This window comes from Larus michahellis, chromosome 1 (assembly GCF_964199755.1).
Source record: "Larus michahellis chromosome 1, bLarMic1.1, whole genome shotgun sequence".
Lineage (NCBI taxonomy): Eukaryota > Metazoa > Chordata > Aves > Charadriiformes > Laridae > Larus > Larus michahellis.
The window spans coordinates 113,317,404-113,335,990 of record NC_133896.1 but is presented as its reverse complement, the minus strand read 5'-3'; the positions used below and the strand labels follow the sequence as shown (position 1 = coordinate 113,335,990).

At 43.0% G+C, this 18,587-nt stretch overlaps 2 protein-coding genes across 2 annotated transcripts in view; one reads left to right on the top strand and one right to left on the bottom strand.

Annotated features, from left to right (window-relative positions):
- Nucleotides 1–5,095: 5,095 nt before the first annotated feature.
- HSPA13 (heat shock protein family A (Hsp70) member 13) lies at nt 5,096–13,742 on the top strand. The gene is made up of 5 exons (XM_074599575.1): nt 5,096–5,218; nt 6,377–6,717; nt 7,637–7,850; nt 8,469–8,636; nt 10,201–13,742. Exons 1-5 carry the CDS (start codon nt 5,194–5,196, stop codon nt 10,869–10,871), a joined length of 1,419 nt encoding a protein of 472 aa, XP_074455676.1. The 5' UTR covers nt 5,096–5,193; the 3' UTR covers nt 10,872–13,742.
- A 1,962-nt stretch (nt 13,743–15,704) lies between these two features.
- Nucleotides 15,705–18,587, bottom strand: part of LOC141748086 (multidrug resistance-associated protein 1-like) — a 38,642-nt gene continuing 35,759 nt past the window's right edge. The window contains exons 29-30 of the mRNA XM_074599561.1: nt 17,852–18,046; nt 15,705–17,351 (exon numbers count right to left, since the gene is read on the bottom strand). Coding sequence (XP_074455662.1) covers nt 17,240–17,351; nt 17,852–18,046 — 307 coding nt within the window. The 3' untranslated portion in view covers nt 15,705–17,239. The remainder of the gene's footprint in view (nt 17,352–17,851; nt 18,047–18,587) is intronic.

Sequence of the window (18,587 nt, the reverse complement as noted above, 5' to 3'; positions counted from 1 at the left end):
TCATCCCTAATAGATAAAATTGACAAGCCTGACTGACATCCGTATGGATTTCATATACACAGCAACAACTTGAATGAGAAAATGGCCTCCTGGGAGACTGCTGGGACTCTTGTTCATCATCATTATCACTATCATGATTCATGCAGATGATGAGACTCCCAGCCATATCATCCTCCTTGTGCTCTAGACTGCACTTTGCAGCACCTTGCTGTCACTGAACAGTTGTACAAGCAATCAGTTTTCCTGTCACCCCCGGAGTTACTGCAGTATCGTTCTCCCTGCTTCCACATAGGATACCTGGGCTGAGCAGAAGGTGGATGATGTGGTCCTGACATCAGCACGAATCCAAGCCAAGACACGATTCAGCCCCGCTAAACCAGGCTGTCGGTGGCTGGGGAGAATTCAGCCAGTCTCACAACTGCCATTCAGCCATTGGCCTTGCAACACCTACACAAAATGGCATTTGGGTGAAGCAGGAAGAGAAGCTCTCAGGTACCAGACCAGTAAGTACCAAACCTGTTTCGTCTCTTCAATAAAAGGCCTCTGCTTCATTTTCCACACCACAGCAAGCTATATCAGCATGCAGACCAACTGAAAATCAAGCAGAGAAGTGGGAGAGAGACCAGTGAAAATCTCATTTCTCTTCCAGACTGTTTTTCCTGGACATCAACTGGGTTACATTACACTGTTATCACTGCAGCTGTATTCATGAAAGGGGAAATAGTAATTTCATTGTTAACCTCAGAATGATTTTATGAGGGTTCAGTGAAATGGCTGTGTTAAGGCAATTAAACAAACTGTAATGAAAAATGAGGCACCGTTTTCATGACTTATGTCTTTACAAGAATTTGGATAACGATTGCAAAAGGTTCATGTGCTTTATATGAATCTGCAGGTATCTGTCAAATACGGAAAGAGGTCCAGGGAAGCAACACTGCATGGCAGAGACATCTGCTGGAAGCTTCTCGCACTTGCCTCACGACTCGAGGTTCAGCTCTCCGGGGCTACGCAGCCTCTCAGCAGCCCCAAGCTGCTCCTGCTGTCTCCAGCTCGGGAGCGGGTTTCTGGCTAATGAAGAATTCAGCGCACACCTGCCTGGCGATGGCCAGTCAGCCACTCAACAGGAGCCAGAAATCTTTACGCTGGAATTTCAGTGGAAACTTTTGCATCTAAATTGAAGGTTGTACTTCTCTTCCAGCTGCCTGACATTGAACTGTCTGTCAGAGGAGGACTGGGCACTGGTTTAATCCTTCCCTTTCCCGACTGTATACAGTAAATCGATGCTTTAATTAGGGAAAGGAACTATCAGTGAAGTTCTCTGCAATTTTGATGATGTGATTACACACAGGCTAAGAATCTACTTTTACCTAAGTTAAAAACTGAAAATGAAGTTTCAGATTTTAGCATCTAAATAACTTGCCTCCCTTCACATGGAGACACTGACTACACTCTCCACCTAAGAATCAGATCCAAATCCTTCTCCCCTTTCCTCCTTCACAGTGGGAAAACACAGCTTGATCATACTGGGTTGCTGGGATCACGCTGTGCTTTGACCATATCCTGACACCCTGTGTTTCAGTTTTAGACATTGTCTGAAAAATAATCGAGACAGTGCAGAAAGCACTCACTGAGTAAACCCTAGGAAGAGGAAGCCCTGTTTGGTACAACGGCAGAAAAGAGGATGCTTTGCAAATTCAATTCCCTTTCCTCCAAGTGCGGGGATACAGCTGATGCAAAGCATCCTACAGGTGAAAATGAGCCGTATTTGATTCCACGCACACCAAATGCTTGAACTGTGTTTAGCACATCACAGGTCTACAGTTTGAGCAATACTCCCCAGTGTAGCAGCTTTCTTCCTGCAGACACCAGTTCACATCTGATGGGAGAGCATTTTAAAACCAGCCCCTACTCTTACATTGTAAGAACAACTCTCTCCCTCAAGCTACTCAGACAGAAACATGTTTATCTCCACCTATCAAAGCACTGGGGAAAAACAACAGCCCCTTGAAGGAAATTAACGCCCCAAAACCTTTTGAAATGTTATAAGCTGCTTACTACTAGAGTAAATAGATGCACTAATAAGGATAAACAGCCACTTGTCCCCAACCCTCGGAGGGAGTTAGCTGCATGCCCACCTTCCACTCAAGTCAGTGGCAGGTGAGTGCTGAGGGCCTGGTGCGTGGTCACCACAGGCTGGTTGATGCCACGCAGCCAGCACAGCCCAGGTACCCAAACCAGCAGATACCAGAAGCTGTTCAGTTCTAGTAGCCCATGTCACCACAGCACCTCGTTTCCCCTCATTCAGCTACATCCCAGGAAGCTTTATCACAGCAATGGGCTTTTCCCACCCTCAGGTGAGGATGTTCAACACAGCAGTACGATCCTTGCCTGCCATTACAGGGAAGCAGCTAAAGCACGTCGTTTCAGGAAAAGATGACCTGTCGTCCAGTGTCTGCCCCTAACTATGTCTACATATTTCCCACAAGGCAGCCTGTGGGGTGGGGGCTACCTATAGCTTTCCCCTCCCAGTCAAATAAGGCTCTCCCTCCATTGGCCAATGAATATTTAAATATTCTGTGCAAAATAAAGCAATTTTGTCCAGAAATACTGAATATTCACTTCTGCTCCTGAACAACCCACTCCTGGGTGTAGCACCCCCTCAGATAACGGACGAAAGTGGAAACTGGTCTCATTCCCCTGGACAAAAGCTCTGTGAGGGTAGGTAAAAGAAGCTGATACAGAAGATACTCTAATAATGTCCCCCCCCCAAAAAAAAAGAAAAAGGGCAAGCTCACTAGGATTAGTTCTGCCAATTTTGCAGATGCAAGAGAAGTCTGGCATGGCTGTGCAGAGCCTAAGAGTATCCACGAGCAGGTCCTGATAGGTCATGGAGAAGATGTGGGGAAAAAAATTAGGCACTTTCGGACATCATCTGAGCATGGGTGCTGGACATCAAATGTTGCCTTCAAGGGACTACAGAGTATGTATGGTGGATCCAGCCTTCAAATGACACAAAAGCCAAAAACAGCTACAGGGAGGAAGGTGGCTTCTGAAGAAGTTTCTGGCACGATATACCTTTGCTGCAAGGCAGAAAGCCTGCTAAGATGCTCTCCTTGATTTGACTCCCAGGCAGGTGGCCTGTGCTGTGTAATTCTGCAGGGAACAGCCAGGCCTCTAGGGAGTCAGTCAGGTGGGGAGGCCTTGACTAATACGCTGAATTCATTAAGCAGCTTTGTTTTGAAGAAATACAATGGAAGCTATATAGGAAAGGGCATTTGAATTCTGTCCTTCAGCAGGTATGTTATCAAGTGGTCCCAATGTCTTTCAGAGTTTTAACCTCCACAATGAAAAGCAGAGCCTGGCCTATGCTTTAAAAGGATGAGATCTCTGAAATAAGGTTTTGTATAAGTAGTTTTAAAAAACATCCCTATATATCTGCGTTCTGCAGAGTGACATTTCAAATGTTGCCTATGTATTAGAGCATATGGTTGCTATTAAATATCAAAAGTATGAGCAAACCCCAGTTTAATTGTATGCCTTGTTTTTGCTAATCTTTTTTTTTTTTATTCTGCTCACCATCCACTGCCAGTGCATAAAATACACAGTGCCCGTGCTTGAGTTACACAAGTGAAGAAATACTGTAAACAACAATTACAAATTTTCCCCCACTTGAATAACTTAAGAATGATCACAATTACAACAATGGCACTTCAAGAAACGTGATTAAAGTATTGAACTCCGATGTATGGAAAAGAATTTAGTCAGATATGTAATTAGAAATCAGTCAGATCATAAGTCATTAAGAAGGCTGAATGGCTTCTCTTCCCTTACCAAGGAGTTTCCACCTTCTCATGCAGAGAATGAACCACATCACTAAGTTAACAATAAATGGAGAATGCATACATTTTTTACGTGGTGGTGCTTTCTGCATAAAGCAGCATCTTAGAAGAAGTAAGCTCCTGGGAATTACTTTTGGGTTATGTGTCTTTCCATCAGAGGAGGAGTAGAGGTGCCAGAGATAGTAACTGCAGTAGAACACAGGAAGTTCCACCTGAACATGAGGAGGAACTTCTTTCCTTTGAGGGTGGCAGAGCACTGGAAGAGGCTGCCCAGAGAGGTGGTGGAGTCTCCGTCTCTGGAGACATTCAAAACCCACCTGGATGTGTTCCTGTGCAGCCTGCTCTGGGTGACCCTGCTCTGGCAGGAGGGTTGGACTAGATGATCTCCAGAGGTCCCTTCCAACCCCTGCCATTCTGCGATTCTGTAACTCAGCCTAACTTTTCTTACGCTACACTATTTATTATTAGCTATTCATCTATCAATATTTTCTATTAAAAAAGCGTCTAACTTGAACCACATTAAGAGAACACCAGATTCTCACAATTCATTTCGGCCTGAAACAGACACCCAACCTGCAAGAACCTGAAAACCAGTCACTCCTCCTGAGAGCAGAGCTCGGCAGCAGACAAGGAGCCAACCCGCGCTGCGCTTCACGTCCCATTTATTGGATTAATTACTAGTTCTGCTCCTCCCGGGTCCGCTTGAGGGGCAGGTTTCCTCCGCACTCTCCCTACTTGTCTAACCCTCAGGTGGGCCAGAAGGAATCCCCCCCTTCACCGCTGCCGATGCGGCACCGCCGCACCTGCGGTCTCTAACGCCTCACGCCGGCGGGAGGGAGCTAGGGGGAGGCGGCGACGGCGGTGACGGCGGCGACAGCCGGCCTCCCGGGCCGGGCCCCCGCAACCGCTCCCTGCCCGGCACAGCATCGTGCCGCCTGCCCCAGCCCCAGGAGCGGAGGACGCCAGAGGCGGGCGGGAAGCTGGGCGCCCTAACCGCCCCAAGCACCCCATCCTCACGTAGCCATGGCGGCCGGAACACTAACCGAACTACCGCTCCCAGCAGGCACCGCTACCCGGCCGGCCCGGATGTGCGCATGCGGCCGGAGGAGTTGGCGTGCATCCTCCCCAGGCTACCGCAAGCCTCTTCTCTCAGCCCCGTTGGCTGGTGCCCGCCGGAAATGCGCGCCCCGATGCCTCCTGGGAGTTGTGGTTCTCTCGCACACTTACAGTAGTCTCGCGTCAGCGGGGTGGCCGGGACGAGCGTACCACCGGTCCCGGCGTGCCCCGCGACCCGGCCCGGAAGGAGCCGTCAGCAGTCGGCGGTGGCGGGCGCTGGCGGAACCGGCGGGCGGCGATGGCGGGGCAGATGGCGGTGTTGGGTAAGCGGAGGCCCAGGGGGTCCAGGGGCCCGGACCATCCCTTAGGCTGCTGAGGGGACGGTCCCCGCGGCGGGACGGGCGGTGGGGGGACCGGCGGAGTGCTGGGGAGCCTGCAGAGCGCTGGGGAGCCCCCGCCCCGCCGGTGGCGGCCTCCGCCTGGCAGGGCCTAGGCGCGCCTCGTCACCGCCGCTGGCTGGGGCTCTCCCCGGCCTTCTGCCAGTGTTACCGCCCCGGGGTGGCTGTTCGGGGTGGCACGGCTCCCTGTGGCGTGCTCGGTGTGCTCTGCTGTTTGGAAAGGTGAAGTCGCCTGTGGCAAAGAAATGCCTTGGGAGATTCATGGCCAAAAGTCAACCTGTTCTTTGTCACTGGTCTGTCTGAAGCACAGCTCTGACCATCCTTCCCTGATGGGGAAAAGAGCTTATCCAGGCTTTGAAACTTAAGCTAGTTAGATTCTTCTTGAGATTTTGTTTGTTTGTTGGTTCTTTTTCTGTTTTTTTTTTGCCCACCTCTGAGACGTTGCTTTATGTTAGATTTTTGGCTTTCTTGCTTTGTCCGTTGGTTACATGTAAAAGAAAATCCCACTACTCTGCACTTAAGCTAGTCTACCCCTTGATTTCAAGGTGTAGAAAAGCGTCAGAGCTGTGGGAAGATGCTCTTTGGGAGCTATGACTGAAATAGGAGTTAGCGTCTCCTCATTTTAGACTTCCAGTGAAATTGGAGGAGATGTTTGAATCAGGAGTTTGTCATTTCACTGTAATTTTGTGTAGCCTCATTAGATGTCCCTTAGGGGTCATTCATAGGCAATTCCCCCAAAATACTAATTGGCCTATATTTGTGAAGTACCTTGGAGAGCGAAAAAGAATTATTACAGGGTGGTGATATTTTTGGTTTTGCTGTACCTCTTGGGCTTTTAAAAATCAGTTTAGTTTTTAATGCCTGAGATTTTTGACTCTTCTAGCCACTTTTTATTGAATTAAGACACTTGAACTTGCTGGTGACCTTTGAAGAAACTGAAAACTAATTAGGTAGCTGACAGGCTTCAGAGCGTGAAATAAAACTGCATGAGGTGTAATGTGTAATACTGTGTAATTTGCATTGACTTCTAAGTTTGCAGCAGTAGATACTCTAACCCTGTTTTTTTTAAAATCTGTGTTCCAGGTTCGGCTGTTCTGGCTCTCTTGTTAGCTGGTTATCTAGCACAGCAATATTTACCAATGCCTACACCAAAAGTAATTGGGATTGACCTTGGCACCACTTACTGCTCGGTCGGTGTCTTTCTTCCTGGAACAGGGCAGGTGAAGGTTATTGCAGATGAAAATGGGCACAACAGCATACCAAGTATAGTCTCTTTCACAGACACGGATGTGTATGTAGGATATGATGGCCTAGAACTGGCTGATTCAAATCCTCAGAACACCATATATGATGCAAAAAGATTCATTGGGAAAATCTTCACTTCAGAAGAATTGAAAAGTGAAAGTAGCAGGTATCCCTTTAAGGTAAGTAGCCATCTTCTCCAGTTCTCCCCAAGCAGTAGGCTATAGGATTCTTTAAACATGTAATAGGTGAACACTTTGCCTCACCTTCAGTCATTTGGCTAAATCTGATATGCCTGAAAACTGTAGAGGGGGGAGGAGGAGGAGGACGCTGTTGTGGAAGTAACATACCTCTGCGTGAGAGCTGATAGTGATTTTCCAGAGGACCCTGTCCTCTACTGTGAAATGTGTTTCTGGGTAACCTTCCATCCCCTTCTCTTAAAATATAAATTTCAACTTGAAATTCTAACTCTGCTTTGCTGAAACTTCACTTTTTTCCTGAGATTAAAAAAAAGTCACCACTTCTCTGTCCCAGTGCATTTTTTTCCCTGGCACTTTTCTAGTTCTTGCTTGACCAGCAGCAGATCCTGAAAGCTGCCTTTTAAAAAAAGTATTGCATTAATTTAGCATGGCGCAGTATCTGTTGAAAAGAGATACATTTTCAGGTACTGGAAACAGCCTTTGAATTCTTTACTTGTTAAGAGAAGCTGTTCCAGTACCAACCTGTTTGCTTCCTTTCAGAAAGAAGAACCCGTGGGAAGCTTTATCAGTAGGATAAACATAATGATTGAAAAGCATTACTTTTATCTTTGAATGCGGTGTTAAAGTTGATTACGCAGTTGCTAGGTCTTAACTTTTTTTAATGTGTTTTATCTGGGCACAGTGGGTATCAGTACTTTGGATATACTTGGACCCCTTAAGTGGCTTGTTTTGCATAATACTGGTAGTCAAGGAATAAAAGTGATTCAGGAAGTAGCAAAAGCACATTCATATTTTTCCAGAATAAACAGACTATATGCAAACAAAATGCTTGGTGGGAGCAGGGTGGGAAGCATAAGAAAAAGACTTCTCACCTGTGGGTTCTGTTGCTTTTTCCTCCTAGGTTTTCAATAACAATGGATCAGCTGAATTTTCTGTGACAACTAGTAAAACCTTTCATGTCACTCCAGAGCATATTGGCTCTCAGCTGCTACTGAAATTGAAGAGAATGGCAGAAAAGAATCTTGGCATGCGCATTTCGAAGGCGGTCATCTCTGTGCCAGCAGAGTTTGATGAAAGGCAACGGAACGCTACCATTAAGGCAGCTAACCTTGCAGGTGATGTCTCTTTATTCCAGTGTTTTTCTATGAAACCTTCATGTCTCTGTCACTAACAGGGAACTCTTTGGGGAGGATGTAGAAACAATGAATCAGTGATAGTGAATCTTGGAATGGATTTATTTATTTTTTTAACAAACCATTAACAATTGTGAGGAACAGCAGAGAACTCTTGGGTACTGACAGGTGCAGCTGACTGATGCAAACAGAGATAGCTAGAAGAAGTAAGTTTTACTTCAGGGAAAATAGTCTTTTTGATAATCTCCAAATAAAAAGCCTATACAGAGCATCCTTGGACAATAATTTAAACATAAATAGAACGTGAAATAAGTCTCCTTAGCAAGGTTTCTATGGAAGAAATGTGGGTAATCATGGTTCATGACTTCACCCTGATGCTGAAATATACTACTTTAGGCTTAAATAAGGAAAAGAGTTCATTGAGTATCACTGCCTAGAAAACTGTTTCCTTTAGATCTGACATTTTACTTAAGGTAAGTTTAGTTAAAAAAAACCCAAAACAACAAACCCAACCAGCTAATTCTAAATGTCATTATGATGTGAGAGCTGCAGTTTTCTGAAGCGTACCTGACTGTTGCTTGGTATCTTTGCTCTTTGTAGGGCTAGAAATTTTGCGAGTAATCAATGAACCCACAGCTGCAGCTTTGGCTTATGGACTCCACAAAGCTGATGTGTTTAATGTTCTGGTGGTGGATTTGGGTGGAGGAACTTTGGATGTGTCTCTGTTGAACAAGCAGGGAGGGATGTTCCTCACACGAGCCATGGCAGGTGAGAAAAATGCTTTACTTCCTTAAGGAGTGGGGGGGAAGGAAAAGTGCACCTAGAGTCACCATTAGAGGGACTTTTTAAAACATACCAACCTTGTCACAAAGTGTTATCCGAATGCGTTCTCAGCTGCCTTTCATACACATTAAGATAAATTTACCGGTTTTGGCTGACTGAAACGAATAAGTTGTGGTTCCATTTTATCCACGGCTGTTTTGTGCCATGGTTAAAATTGTGGTGACATTTTGTGCTGGTGCATGTTACAGTTACTTCAACTGTAACACCCCCAGCCCTCAAAAGTCCAAATCTTTCTGTTACCTTTGTCCAAACTGGAAATACTTGCCAAATCATTGACTGGCGCTTTAGCGCATCCTTGCCTTCTGTTTGGCTACAGTTCAGTTGGGCAGGATTTGGGAATGCATATGCTGTTAATCTAGAAGTAAGTTTTGTGGTACATATATGCCAAAGTGATTCATCACTTGGCAAAGAGTTCTGGCAGCAACATTTAGTGAAACTGTAGTGAATACACAACTGCTTTTCAGGTGACCTGGATTCAGAGAGGTCTGAGAAGCAGCGCGAACTATCTGCGTTGCCTTCAATAAGTTTTGATTTGAGCTGACGCTCAGTCCAGTAAAAGCGGAACAGCAAGAAATATTCAGCAGCTTCATTCTGATTTATTTAGATAGAGGTCTAATCAGTGAATTCCTGGTTTCAGTCAAAACAAAGTGGTGGAAACGTTGAGAGTATTGTTCAACACACAGGAAAACCTGCAGGCCATTTTTTTTATCTCTGTTGAATGGAAAGCATGAAGAATGTTTGAAAGGTTTGGAAAACGTGGTGCGAGAATAACCTTTCAGTAAAAATTGGTTATATATTATACTTTTTCTTTCCCGCTCTGTCTCTCTGAAGGCTAATATAAGATATACCTGTTAATAGAGCTTGAAGTTCACTGCTTGCACGTTATCACTTTCTTCCGCTTTCAGCAGGGTATATATATATACTTCAGTAGCGTGTATTTTTTTTGTGTGGGTGCAGCAAGAAGATCTTGAATACCTTGAAACTGTTAAAACAATAATCCCGATAAGCTGTACTGTGGAAGGGCTAAGAGAAGAATCCATTCTGGGCAGAGAATGGATTCCCATTGAAACTGGGAATTTTAGCTAGCAAAACAATTTGCTGTGAGAGATTGCACTTCGATTACAAGGGTTCCAGCTAGAAATGTGTTGTTACATGTTTTCTTCTCTAGAGAATACCTCTGAGTTAACAACCACTGCTTTTTTTCTGTTACAGTGGTGCAGAGCCGTTCCAGAGGGAAAACACTGAGGGAGGGGGTAGATTCTAAAATAGTTGCTGAAAAAATACCTGGAGGTTACTATCCATCATGTGTTCTTCAGAGGACAGCAATTATGTCTATTTTCACAGCTTTGTGAGCTCTAGCGCTATGCCTACGGTCCTAGTATCACTGTTCTGGCCCTTGCACACGGTCTCCCCGTAAAAGAGAAGATGCGTGCTGCTTTCTGAAGCTGTGAAGGTGATGTGTCTCATGCCTTCTGTTCTGATGTTTCAGGTAACAACAAACTTGGAGGACAGGACTTTAATCAGAGGTTGATGCTGTATTTATATGATCAGCTCCATCAAATGTATGGTTCTCTGCCAACAAGAAAAGAAGAAATACATCGCCTCAGACAGGCTGTGGAAGCAGTTAAATTAAATCTGACTGTTCATGAGGCAGCTACACTAAGGGTGTTGTTGACTATGCCAGAAAGGAAGCTTACAAAAGAACTTCCAGAAAGTGAGGTGAAAACAAATGATGTGCTAAAAGGCAAGCCTTCACAGAAAACAGAAGATCTGAAAAATCCTGGAGATGCTTCAAAAGTAGAGAACAACTTTGTCACAGTTGTGTTTGAAACAGAAATCTCTAGGAAGCTATTTGAGATGTTAAATGAGGACCTTTTTGAGAAGATTCTTGTGCCCATTGAACAAGTGTTGAAGGAAGGTCACCTACACAGAGCAGAAGTGGATGAAATTGTGTTAGTTGGAGGCTCCACCCGGATTCCTCAAATACGCAAAGTTATTCGGGATTTCTTTGGAAAGGAACCTAACACCTCTGTAGATCCTGATCTAGCAGTTGTAATGGGGGTAGCTATCCAAGCAGGAATTGTTGGTGGGTCCTGGCCTCTTCAAGTCAGTGCAATAGAAATTCCTAATAAGAATTTACGGAAGACTAATTTTAACTGAAAAGAAACTCTTTCCCATTGCATTCCATCTCTCCAAAAGTGTACTCTGATGGTGCATACTTCTCTGACTGGCAGTGGAGCCTAATCTTAGCTGTATTATATTCATTTTTTTTTTATCTCTTCCTGTTAGGTGTTACTGGACATCTAACTGTGGTAAAGCTACGTGTTACTTTAAAGGTACGAGTGATTTTTGAAGTTCTGAAGTGCCCTGTATTTGCTTGTCGATTTGGATATTGGATGAAAATGCTAGTGATAATGCACCCGCGTTTTCTTGCTAAATTTTATTAGCAAATCCTGAAGAGATGTATGTTTACCCAACGGGAGCGTGACCAAAGGTTAGAGGTAATGTGGTATGCTACTGTAGGTATTCCCAGGTCCAATATATTTACTTTGAAAGAATGTGAAGCAGTATTAACGCACATAGCACTAGCAGTGTTGAGCTTAAATTTATTTATTAAATTGAGTCATTTGAGCATTTAAGCACCTTTCCAAAAGGCATGTTGCAGCTTGAATGAGACTTACGCATACACTTGATTCTTCTGCTGTTCATAACAGCATAATGGTATTACTGAGGCTGTATGGCAAATTGTCTCATGTTTCAGCCGAACCATATTCAGAAACCTGTCTCTTGCTAATTTAGAGTTACTTGGTGTGTCTCCAAGGGCTTACTTCCTCATCTGGTTTTTTACGGTGAACATACAGGTGCTGCTGTCATACCACTGATGTTCTCCACAGAGAGCAAGGGCATACCGCCAACTATCTATACGTCCCCCACCTTCTTTGAAAACTGCTGTAATTTTATGTATCTTAAAGCCACACCTGAGTATCTTCCCTTGAATTTGGCCAACACATATTTCATTGTTGCGCATCTACGAGTGTGTGATATCTTTCTCCTGGAGTACCCCAAGCCATACTGTTTTCAGGGAGAAAGTGTGGGACAGAAGGGACAGCCTGGATGAAGTCTAGTTCCTGTAGTCCTAGTAAATGAAAATTCACCCAGTTATTTTGTACTTTTGAGCTCGTATCTCTGGTTTAAGTTTTGTCATTATCCCCACTCTAAACTGAACGTAGATCGGAGAACCTGGCTGTTCTTTTGCGAAGGAAGCAGTGTGTGGAACTCAGGATTTGAGGTAGCACTTTTTATGACTTTATTTTAGGCAAACTGTTTGCTACCCAGATGTCTAGCAAATGCACGAGGAGAAAAAAAATGAAGGATTTGAAAAACAGACTAAAAATTGGTGACAGTTGTACTCTCTTTGGAGGGTTAAATCCATACTTAAAGGCCAGTTGAATTCTTTTATCTCTGTAGAACTTTCTACAATGAAAACACTTCATTCAGCTCAGACTGGCTTCTACATCCATCAACGCAGTCTTAGTCAGGTAAACTCTAGTAACAGGTGGTTCTAAGCATTTTCTTGTATTCTCCAGAACAATTTTGGTTTTATTAAGCTTGCCAAGATAAAGTGTGGGGCTTAGGTTTATTGTTTAACCTATGACTATATTAAAATAAGCTTATTATTCTCCTGGCAGTAGGCCTGATTTATGATGCTGCTGTAAATCAGTTGTGTTGATTCAGCTGTTTGCATAGCTATTGTCTAAACATATCTTTGAAGTAATCCAATTAAAAAACTCTTAAATTGAAGCATAGTTGCCCACAATCATTCCATCAGCATTGTTCAACTTCACAGGGGATTCCCAAAATACTGCTAACACCTGTTTAAATTCCCTAAATTGAAAGCCAAAGTGATTTTTTTTATTTGAAGGATTTTCCTCCTTTGTACCTCTTTGAAAGCAACCCTCTTTAAGTCTGTAAGGAACTTCCAGTAACTAAAACTCCTGCGTTGAAAGAAGTGCCTCTTTAGTGAATTCATGGATGAATGCCAATATACAGTACAGCGCTCGTGCAGTTGCTATTTGGGGCCCTTGCTTTGCAGATATAAATGTATGTATTTAATTCAACGTATATTCCAGTGTCTTTGGAGTCATTGTGGCCTTTCCTTCTGCCCTGCTGTAAATTCATCTCAAAGTCTACTGGAGTTACAGGAGGTCTTTAGTCTTCATTTTCTTTAATGCACTGTGTAAAATGAGCAGATGTGTCTAAAAATAGAACCACATTACAGTGAAGTGAAAGTATTAAAAGGTTTTTGCAGTCGTGCAAAAGGGTTGGAGGGACAGTTGGAGAAACTTTAAACTGTTAAACTTTCAATGCAAATAAATGAAGTACTTTCCCCCCCCCCCCCCCTTTCTTTCTTTCATATACTCTCTCCCTCTGGAGGAGTTAAGTCTCCTTCAGTGTTAACCTGGGAATTGTAAGGGGAGGGTGGGTTTTCACTTGTTAAAAAAAAAAAAATAAAAATTAAAAATTCACAAAAGGCTATTTATTCAGATTTCTGTACAGTTTGGGGTTTTTTGAGTAGAGAAGTTACTGTACATTGGATATCTCACAATGCATCCTTATTTATTAAATAACTTTTTTGAATTCTGCAATCAATTTATTTATTTTGGATTTTTGGATTTTAATACTGTATTTTGGCACAAACCGTTGAATTTTAAAGATGAGTCCACTGCACTACGTGGATATTTCCCGGTATGCACATGACTGCTTTTCAAAAGTCTCTCTTTTAAACAATTTGTTATTTGAAGGCTGAAATCTTTCTACAACCAACCATTGAAATCTGAGTGTGGTTGCCTGTGGTGTCAGGTGTGTAACAAGTTTATACAGATAGCTAAAGCTTGTTTTGTGAGTTGAAATGCTGAAAGTATAAGTTGCCTCATGGATTCTATGTCCCTGAATTGTTTCCAAGTGCAGATTAAATGCATTTTATAAATAACCTTTTAGAATGTTTTTAATAAAAGCCATTTCTGTCCCTTGGACATGTCTTGTTTCAGTTTCTCACGGAAGTACTAACGGCACTATTTCCCCGTCTTCCTCAAATTCCTTTGGAGGTTAAAGGATGAGGTTGTAATCCCTCAAGTTGTCAAGGGGTTGCTGTACCCTGGAGAGACAGATCTTTTCTGGGAAGTGGCACAGAGGAGTGTTAGGAACTGGGGTGGGAGGGGAAAGAACCTTTTCTCCTCAAGCCACAGTTTGGGGTGGAAGAATGGAACGGAAAAGAGAAGTGCAAGTTGGTACAAGGAAAAGCAAGGAAGAACTGGGAGGAAGGAGAAAACAACAACAGGGAGGGAAACCCTGGTCAAGGGGGTGGCAATGAAGTCCTTGCTCCTGAAGGGAGTGGGAGCAGTTCCAACCCCTTCTCTGCGTATGCTCCTTGTGCCCGGCCTGCTGGGTCACAGCGTATGGGGCAGGACCTTTCCTCCTGTTGGTCAACAGCTGCAGGAGGGACGTGGGGAAAGGAAAAACAGAGTCATGGTGCCCTTCTGGGCCTCATTCTTACTTTAGACTCTGCCCTGATACCCTGGCTCTCCCACCATTCCTTTCCCTAACCCAAGCAACCTAGCTGGAAAAGGAGGCTGTGCAGTAGCTCCTCAAGGGGATCCCTCATACTATCTCCAACCAAGTGAAGGTCACCTGCCCAATCCGGTGGCCCTTTCAGAACAGCCCCAAGTGGCCCATATGGGGCACCGCCTTTCACAGGTGGTGGGTGCCTATGAGTAGCCTCATGGGATGAGGCTGGGACCTGATCCCCAAATGCCCTGCAGGCACTTGGTGTCTGGAGAAGAAAGTGCAGGAGTGGGGAGGTATGTGCTGAGCTGGCCTGCAGGGCTAGGACGTGGCTTTGTCTATGCTGTCAAGGGAGTTCACTGGTGACATTGCGTTTGGTGGGTTGTGCTGGGTACTGCAAAACCTGAATTAATATTGACTTTGAGGCAGCCAAGTAGTCCTTTGTTTCTTAGAGTGAGTCTCTGATTCAGGCATGTGAGCAGAATAGAGGCTGCAGACCCTGAGTGATAGTCTTACTGCGAAGTTGCCTTTTCCTGCCTATGCTAAGCCTGTTAGATCATAGAATCATTTAGGTTGGAAAAGACCCTTGGGATCATTGAGTCCAACCATCAACCCCACTCTACAAAGCTCTCCCTTACACCATATCCCCTAACACCACATCTAAACGACTCTTAAACACATTCAGGGATGGTGACTCCACCACCTCCCTGGGCAGCCTATTCCAGTGTCTGACCACTCCTTCTGTGAAGAATTTTTTCCTAATGTCCAGCCTAAACCTACCCTGCTGCAGCTTGAACCCATTCCCTCTTGTTCTATCGCTAATTACCTGTGAGAAGAGACCAGCACCAACCTCTCTACAGTGTCCTTTCAAGTAGTTGTAGAGAATGATGAGGTCTCCCCTCAGCCTCCTCTTCCTCAAACTATTGCTTCATGAAAACATAGCAGGAGCATATCATGCTGCCTCTGCCTTCACTGCATCTCCTTTTTCAAAGTATGGCTATATACGAGGTCTATGGCTTGCTGAGAGAGAAGGAATGGCTACTTGGCTTCTGCTGACAGTAGGCCACCATTTTCTTTTCTCTCACACTTTGGAATTATTCAGTCTGCAGCTTTTCCCAACTGTGTTCTGAAGGTAATCTGAAGCTGAAAGACTATGTCAGACTACCAGAAAGCACAGAAACCCTTTCTCTCCACAAATAAATAAAAAAAGTAAAAATTACCATGCACTGATGCCAGTCCTCAGGTTATTGTCTCTGAACCTTGCGAAAGTGTTTGGTCTCTGAGGTACCAAAGTCTACCACCCCTAGCCTTACGCCTAAAACTTATTAATCAGTTTAGAAATGGCTTTTCCAGTCCTTAACAGTTCCGAAATATTTCCAGGTAAGGTGGGGCTTGGAGGGGAGCATGACGGTGGGTAAGGGATGGGGACAAGATTGGGGGAAGTGGAACCCCAGAAGGGCCTGCCTGTGGCACTTTGAATGTTGCAGGGAAATTAAATATTGGTATGAGAAGGTTCTGCACTGTTGGGAAGGTACTGTTGGCCTCACCTGGGGAAAGGAGAGGAAACCAGATGAAAAGCAGAAAGCTGTTCTCTCTCCTGAGAAACATCTGTCACACCAGTGTTTTCAGCACTTTCAGAAGATAATAGTTACTTGGGCAGGGTTGTCCTAGTCTAAAATCGTTAGATGCTTCTAATAGTTTTGTGCAAGTGACAAGGTATTTAGTTGGGTTTTGTAGTCAATTAAACTAGACAGTTTGTAGCATAGGAAGACAGGCGTTCTTTTTTACCTTCAGGAAAGGGTAGAGAAATCATTCACCTTCACTGTAGCAGAATCACATCTTGGTGATTTTGCTTCGAGGAACTCTCTTCAGAGAGGCTCCATCACTTCTCACCACCTTTCTAAAAGAGCAAATATGGTTTGCTTACTATCTGGCAAGAAATTAAGATCCTACTCAATATTAACCAGATGTCAATATTAAAGTAATGTAACAGGGCTGTAGCCTGAAACTTTAGTCATGTTCTTTGGGTTTTTTTTATTTTTTTTAAAGCAACTGATGAGGATCTTCTCTCTTTTTGAAAATAACTTTGCATTGATTGAGTTGATATTAAATTTGAGGAGTTTTAGGAACTGTAATAAAAATGAAAATTAATATTTATGAAGCCTACAGAAGCATAGGCATGTTTAATGGGCACTTTCAGTAAATGTACATAACTTGTCCTGCTGCTGTAATTAGTATTGAGGTTTGCATTAAAATTTACTAGCAAAGAGACAGCCATATCTGACTCCATTTTTCTGGGATTCTTTCACAATGTGATTTTGTAATACTCAATCAGGTACATAAGACATGGTTTTCGGTTATTTGAAATCATTTTTCAGTTATTCAGAAATCACAAGGTCAAAAGGAAAATTAACTTTATGTAGCAAGTTTATTGCCTCAAGAACTACCTAAGTATACATGCAAATATGCATGTCCTAAAAATCAGCACCAAGTGACATCTGCCTGTATGTCCACACCACAAGCAGTTTTGTTGTTTTATGAATTTTGCAATTATAATAAGAAAGTATTAACAAAATGTGCATAATGCCAGAGCAACTTAATGAAGTACTATTTTTTAATTAAAAACAGTGTGTGAACAGCAAGATTTTTTTTTCCATCAGTCTTTACCAGTGCAACAGTTAAAATATGCCATGAAAATTACTGCTTCATTGTGTTGTTCCAGTACCAATATGATGAAAATTTTTAAGTGATTTGCACAAAATCAGAAAGTTATGTTAAGAAACCTGATCAATATATGCAGATTGTAGTTTAGTAAACAGCAATGCTGAGAGAAGCTTTTGAGTCAGCTAGCTGTTTTATATGGAATATAAAATATTCCATGTATATGTGGAATGCCAGATATCCCTTGAGTGATTACTGGAGTAAGGAATTCTCGTCTTCATGAGGAATTCATTCATTAGTTTTCTTTATCTCCTTATCCCAGCCTCTGCAACCATTTCAGAAAAGGCACCTTTTCCTTGTAACAAATTATGTGGTGTATCATATTCTAGAATCCTTCCTGCGTCCAGAACAAGCACTCTGTAACACAAAAGCAGAAAGATTACAGGAGAAGAAAAATCATCTCTTCAACCATATTTTCCAGTCCTAATAGAGATATCTCTGGATAATGGGAACTCTTGTTCAGAAGAAATATCATCGCACTAGGTAATTCATTGGCTTCTAAAGCTAGGAACTCCTGTATTAAAGCCTTTTGAAAATGGCATTTTTTCTTTATTGGTAAAAATGCTACAGTATAGTCCATGTACTCTGGACAATTAAGCGGTCTTAATAGTACCTTATACCTGTATCCTAGCAGGAAAAATATTAAATTAATTCTGTAATTAGAAGGGGGAAACAGAACACAGGTTATCGATATTTAATTAATACCGACAATGAAGTCTTTTGTGATACCTTGGATTGTACAGATACAAAGATACTAAGGTAAAAAGTGCTGGAGTATAAAATTTAGTAAGTCTGAAAACTGTTGCATTTAAAAGAAACCATTTACTTTTTAAAATGTCTTACCAAAACATACTTACCTCTCTGAATCCATGACTGTATGTAACCTGTGGGCTATAGTTAATATTGTGCAGTTGTAAAACTCTTTTTTGATGGTGGACTGCACCAAGTTATCTGTTTCCATGTCAACAGAAGCTGTTGCCTCATCTAGGACCAGGATTTTTGTCTTTCGTAGCAAAACACGGGCCAGACAGACCAGCTGTCTCTGCCCAACACTGTTAAAAATACATTTGAGAAGGTCAGGTCAGGCACATGGAAGAAGGGAGAACAACATAAATCTGAGATTACTGTGGAGCCTATTTGTTCTGTCTTTCTTAACAACACTTTATGCTTCTGAAAAGATTAGTGAAATGCGTTCACCTTGTTTAGGAAGTTTTGATTTCTTCTTGCTCAGCATACTAATAATAGTTAAAGTGTGACTTTTAAACACCTGTGGCTGAACTTTGTACCGTAAACCTAGCCTTGCCTTCAGTTTCTATATTCACATTATAATAGACAGATTGAATACTAAACCACTTTTTAACAATGTTCAGTGTAAAAGTTTGGATACTCCTGTATCCAAATGTTAGCTGTGGTGTATGCGTTCTAGAAACTTCCTCCTGAAAATGATCTGTCAAAAAAATTCAAGTTGATATTCAGTATACTCTATTTAAGACCTGCCCCTTTGCCGCTGAAAGCTTGAGTATTTGTCTCCGAGAGCTTAGAGTCCTTTTATTTTGAGTGTCACCCTCCTTACAAAACTATGGGTTAATGTTT

What these genes read in the sequence shown, in the direction of transcription:
- HSPA13 (XM_074599575.1), top strand. Translation starts at nt 5,194, where the DNA reads ATGGCGGGGCAGATGGCGGTGTTGG. An exon ending in GGGGCAGATGGCGGTGTTGG is followed by an intron (nt 5,219 to 6,376) that starts GTAAGCGGAGGC and finishes TCTGTGTTCCAG; the next exon opens with GTTCGGCTGTTCTGGCTCTC. An exon ending in TAAGGCAGCTAACCTTGCAG is followed by an intron (nt 7,851 to 8,468) that starts GTGATGTCTCTT and finishes TGCTCTTTGTAG; the next exon opens with GGCTAGAAATTTTGCGAGTA.